Source organism: Dipodomys ordii, unplaced genomic scaffold (assembly GCF_000151885.1).
Source record: "Dipodomys ordii isolate 6190 unplaced genomic scaffold, Dord_2.0 Scaffold156, whole genome shotgun sequence".
Classification (NCBI taxonomy): domain Eukaryota; kingdom Metazoa; phylum Chordata; class Mammalia; order Rodentia; family Heteromyidae; genus Dipodomys; species Dipodomys ordii.
Window position 1 is genome coordinate 2,770,691 of NW_012267372.1, and position 5,302 is coordinate 2,775,992.

General features: G+C 48.8%; 1 protein-coding gene across 1 annotated transcript in view; it reads right to left on the reverse strand.

Moving 5' to 3' along the window:
• The window catches only part of LOC105998029 (cytochrome P450 2F5-like), an 8,150-nt gene extending 3,663 nt beyond the window's left edge, over positions 1-4,487 (reverse strand). The window contains 3 exon segments of the mRNA XM_013032624.1: positions 468-617; positions 3,986-4,148; positions 4,233-4,487. Of these exon segments, the coding sequence (XP_012888078.1) occupies positions 468-617; positions 3,986-4,148; positions 4,233-4,403 (484 nt within the window). The 5' untranslated portion in view covers positions 4,404-4,487.
• Between the last annotated feature and the right edge of the window lie 815 nt (positions 4,488-5,302).

Genomic DNA, 5,302 nt, shown 5'->3' on the forward strand with positions numbered 1-5,302 from the left:
TTGGTCAGTCTTGGGGCTTGAACTCTGGGCCTGGGCACTGTCCCTGAGCTCTTCAGCTTAAGGCTAGTGCTCTATCACTTGTGGCCACAGCTCCACTTCCAGTTTTTTGGTGGTTCATTGGAGATAAGAATCTCAGGGACTTTACTACCCCTGCTGGCTTTGAACTGCTATCTTCAGATCTCAGCTTTCTGAGTAGCTAGGATTACAGGCGTGAGCCACTGGTGCTGCAGGACTAAATTTTTTTTTTTTTTTAAAGAAAAACAAAACAATGGGGAGAGCCAGGTGCTGGTGGCTCATGCCTAAAATCTTGATCATAGCAAATTCACCTCTAGGGGTGCCATTCTCATAATGAGTCAAGTGAGGACCCCCTCCCCCAGAAATTTTGCTTTCACAACAATGGCTACTAAGAAGGATGGGTGTGAGTTAGGGGTGCAGACTGTATTCACTAAGGACCCCTCCACCCCCACCTTGTGTATTCTGCAGGGACTCCAACAGGAAGCTGCTTTCCTCCAGGATCCGCTCCTCAATGCTTCTCTTTCCCATCCCAAAGTTCCGTAGTATCTGGACAGAGAACCTTCTCAGGGCCTTCCACCGTTCTCCATTGGAGAAAGCGATGCCTGGGGAGAGGAGCAGTGCTTAGCTCAGTGGACAACTCAGCCCCTGAACCCCCCCTTTTCTTGGCGCTTGCTGGAAGGGAGACTGAGTCTCTTTCCATCCCTGACCTCCAGAATGGACCAGGTTGTTTTCTTGGAATTTTCACGGGGCCTTGGGCTTCCCTTTCCCCACTTCTGAACACCCTGACTCTTTCTTTCTTTAAGGACCTTCTAACTTCTGGGTGCCGGTGGCTCCCACTTGTCATCCTAGCTACTCAGGAGGCTGAGATCTGAGGTTCATGGTTCAAAGATAGCCTGGGCAGGAATGAGACTATTATATCCAATAAACCACCAAAACATTGGAAGTGGAGCTGTGGCTCAAGTGGTAGAATGTCAGTCTTAGTCAGAATGCTGAGGGACAGCACTCAGGCCCTGAGTTTAAGCCCCAGTACTGGCACAGACACACAGTAAGGATTTCCTCATTGGTGACACACTAGTCAGCCAGGACAGGGGTGTGTATTGTTCACTACTCTGTCCTTGGTTTTGCCCAGTGGAAGCCTTGCTGGTGGTTACTCATTGATCACTGCACAATAAGAGAGCTTAAACAAAGAAAATAAACCGAGGGTCACTGGGAGCCCATCCCAGAACCAGCCTGGATGCTGGACCTTTGCATAGACCTTGTTTGACGGGTCTTCGTCCATCCATATGGACGGGGTCCAAGGAAAGGTAAGTGGGACCCTTGCCCGTTCCCCAGCCTCCCTCAGCCTGGGAGACAATCAGAGGCAGCGGGGAGTCAAGTCAAGCAGGAAACTCCTTTATTAACACAGAGCAAGCCCTTTTTAAAGCAAAAAAGAGCAGGTGGGATGGCAGGGGAGGAAGAGGAACCAATCACTGTCAAGGTCACACCCTATCATGCACCTAAGCTTCCACAGGCTGGTTACTCACTAACGTAAAGCAAATTGGGCTCTGCCCACTCAACTCCCTCTCAGCACCATCTTTGCTGCCCATGTGCTCTACACTTGTTGCAAGTTCTCTTGGTTTTCCTCCTAAATACTGTTTACCGCTGGCCTGCTACTGGCTTGATATTTTCATCTTTCAGGTCTCAGTTTGGAGGGGAAAGCTTCCTTCTCTTTCAGGAAGCCTTCTATGGTTTTCCCTTGTTAGTTCTAACACTTTTTTTTTTTTTTTTTTTTTCTGTCATGGGCCTGAACTCTGTGCCTGGGCGCTGTCCCTCAGCTCTTCAGCTCAAGGCTAGTGCTCGACCACTTGAGCCACAGTGCCACTTCTGGCTTTTTCTGCTTATGTGGTGCCGAGGAATCGAATCCAAGGCCTCATGCATGCAAAGCAAGCACTCTACCACTGAGCCACCTTCCCAGCCCCAGTTCTAGCACTTTTAAATTTAAATTTTATTTTATTTTTAGGGCTTGAACTCAGGCCCTGGGCGCTGGCCTTGAGCCTCTTTGTGTTCTTACCCTGGACCCACATTGACACTGGCTTTTTCTACATCGTTTAGTGGAGATAAGAGTCTGACTCTTAGCCTGGCGCCAGAGGCTCACACCAGTAATCCTAACTACTCAGGAGGCTGAGATCTGAGGATTGTGGTTCAAAGCTATCCCCAGCAGGAAAGTCCACGAGCCTCTTATCTTCAATAAACCACCAGAAAACCGGAAGTGGTGCTGTGGCTTAAGTGGTAGAGTGCTCACCTTGAGCTGAAGAGCTGAGGGACAACACCCAGGCCCAGAGTTCAAGCCCTACAACTGACCAAAAAAAAAGTCTGACTCTTATCTCTGTGATCCCCAGATCTTACCCTCCAGAGTAGCTAAGATTATAGGCAAGAGTCATCAGAGCCCAGCTCCAGCCCTTCTTTTGGACACTCCTAGCTGTGGGAAGCCAAAAAGTTGAGCTGTGAGACCCCCAAAGGACTGAGAGTTTAGAAGGCCTTCTCCCAACATACTCTCAGAATACCGAGAGTTTCCTGGAAAGGCCAATCAGTCCTGGCTTAACAGGAATACAGTTCTATCCTGGGCTTGGGCTAATTCCACCCTAAACTGTGTGGGAACCTGGAGGTAGACTAAGGTTTTTGCAAAGTGTAAGATGTTCACTGTTTAGCTCTCACTCCCACGATAAGGAAATCCTCTATTATGTTTGTACGAAATATTGTCATGGGTTGAAGTTTATACTTTACTCTCTGCACATACTTCCCCATACAAAATCAATAAAAACCTTGGGGAATGGAACCTTGGGATCTGAAACTGGTGGAAGGCTACAGTCCAACACCCAAACCTCAATTCCACAGTCCAGTCTCTGTTACTGCCTTGCTCCTTCCTGATTGCCACCTGTTAAGGGACAGGCAGTAGGTGGCAATACCTAGTTCCCAGGCTGACCTGTCTCTAGCCTTGCTGGGAAGTCTCTTGTTGACTGCATTTCTCATTGTAGTGAGAACCACAGACAACTCCTTACTATCATAGTCTCATGATGGCTTGCATTTCCCATTGGACTTTGAACCACAGGATAATGTCTTGGATTAAAACAAGTTTTTTTTTTTTTTAATGTACTAAGGCTTGAACTCAGGGCCTGGGCACTGTCCCTAAGCTATTTTGCTCCAGGCTGCCACTTTACCACTTGAGTCACAGCTCTACAGCTCTACTTCAGGCTTTTTGGTGTTTCATTGGAGATAAGACCCTCACAAACTTTCCTTCTGGGACTGACTTTGAACTGTGATCATCCAGATCTCAGGCCTCCTGAGTAGCTAGGATTACAGGCATGAGCCGCTGGTGCATTGCCGGACGGCAGATCCTGGAGATGAGTTTGGGTTGAGGTGGGCCTGACCGTAGGGAAGTTGAAGGAGTGAGAAAATGATGAAACGGATGGGAAATTGGGCTTGAGGCTGGTGATGGGGATAGAGTTGGATGGACTTGCAGTTTGGACTTGAGTTGGTTTGATGATGGCAGTAGGATTAAGGTTGAAAATGGAGACTGGGGTTTGATAACTTAGGTCAGTGATTGAGATTGAAGATGTGGCTCATCTGGGAGGAGAAATGACTAGAGTTCAATCTGACTAATGGTATTAAGATGGGCTGGATAATACAATTTAAGAAGTGGATGTTGGGTGCTGGTGACTCATGCCAGTCATCCTAGCGACTCAGGAAGCTCAGATCTGGGGATCATGGATCAAAGCCAGCTTGGGCAGGAAAGTGTGAGGCGCTTATCTCCAATGAACCATCCAAAGAACCAAAAGTAGAGCTTGACTCATGTGGGAGAGAAATAGCCTTAAACACAAGAGCTGGAGTTGGATAGTGATGGGGATTGGGATGGAGGTGCCATTCAAGGTTCTGGAGTGATGGGGGTGGGGAGGAGAAGCTTAGAGAATGGTGGAGAAAGGAGGAGGCTTACCATTGCCCTTAGTAAAGTTGAAAAACACTGGGTAATCTCCACGGCCACTGAACTCCTCCCCCTGGTCCACCAGTGCCTCCTTCACCGTTTGGTACCCGCTGAGTACCACGACTCTCCTGGGCCCCAGGTACACGGTGTACATGGAGCCATATTCCTTGCTCAGCTGAGGACAGAAGGAGGTCACAGGGGGCTCTCCCCCCCCCCCTCCCCCACCCCATCCCGTTCCCCCAAGGCCCCATGCCAGCACCTTGGTGAGTGAGGTCAGCAAATCTTGGGAGCGGAGCTGCAGCAGGTTCCCCAGAATGGGGAGAGGCCTGGGGCCCGGGGGCAGCCGGCCCTTGCTGCGAAAGCCAAAGGACAGGAGCAGGTAGATGCCGGCCAGCAGCAGGAACAGCACCGCGGTGCCCACACCGTCCATGCCCAGGCAGCTGCTGGGTCTGGAAAGCAAAGGGAGATGAGAGTAGGGGCCTCTCAGTCCTCTCTCCTTCTGGAGTCTTCCTTCCTCAGGTCCTGGCAATGGGGACAGGCAAAGAGAGAAAGGCGGTAGAGAGAAGCAGAGAGGCCAGAGGAGAGGAGGGGAGAGGGGAGGGCAGGAGGAGGAGTGTAGGGTACAAAATAGAGGATGAGATGTTCCAAATACAGAGAGACAGGGATGTGGATGAGAGAGACATAGCCATATTGGAGACACTGACATTTCTATTCTTACCTAGATGTCCGTATCTATCTATCTTCTATTAATAATCTATTCTATCTATTTAATCTCCTATCAATCAATTTGTCTGTCTGGCTATAAAGATACTCACTGTAGGCACAGAGATTAGACAAATCATAACACAGAGATTGAGCAAGATTGAGAGAGAAAAACAAATCTCAGAAGAGAGATGGAGGGAGAGAGAAAAAAAATCTCAGAAAGAGAGGCTGACACAAACTAGAGAAAGAAGCAGAATCAGACCTAGAGCTAGAGAAAGAAGAGATGGAGATGAGGTGAGAGAGGGGTACAATTTCTGAAAGCAACCACAACTTTGTCTCAAAAATGATAAAAACAGACAAAAAAAAAACCTTACCCAGAGAGATACTTCAAGACACAAAGAGAAGAAAAAAGAGAAGGGAGAGAGAGAGAGAGAGAGAGAGAGAGAGACAGACAGACAGACAGACAGACACAGACACAGACACAGACACAGACACAGAGAAAGAAAGGAGTGGGGAGAGAGGGAGATGGAGAGGGAAAGGGAGAGAGTCAAGAATGACTTAGAAGAGGGCTGGGAAGGTGGCTCAGTGGTAGAGCGCTTGCCTTGCATGCCTGAGGCCCTGGGTTCA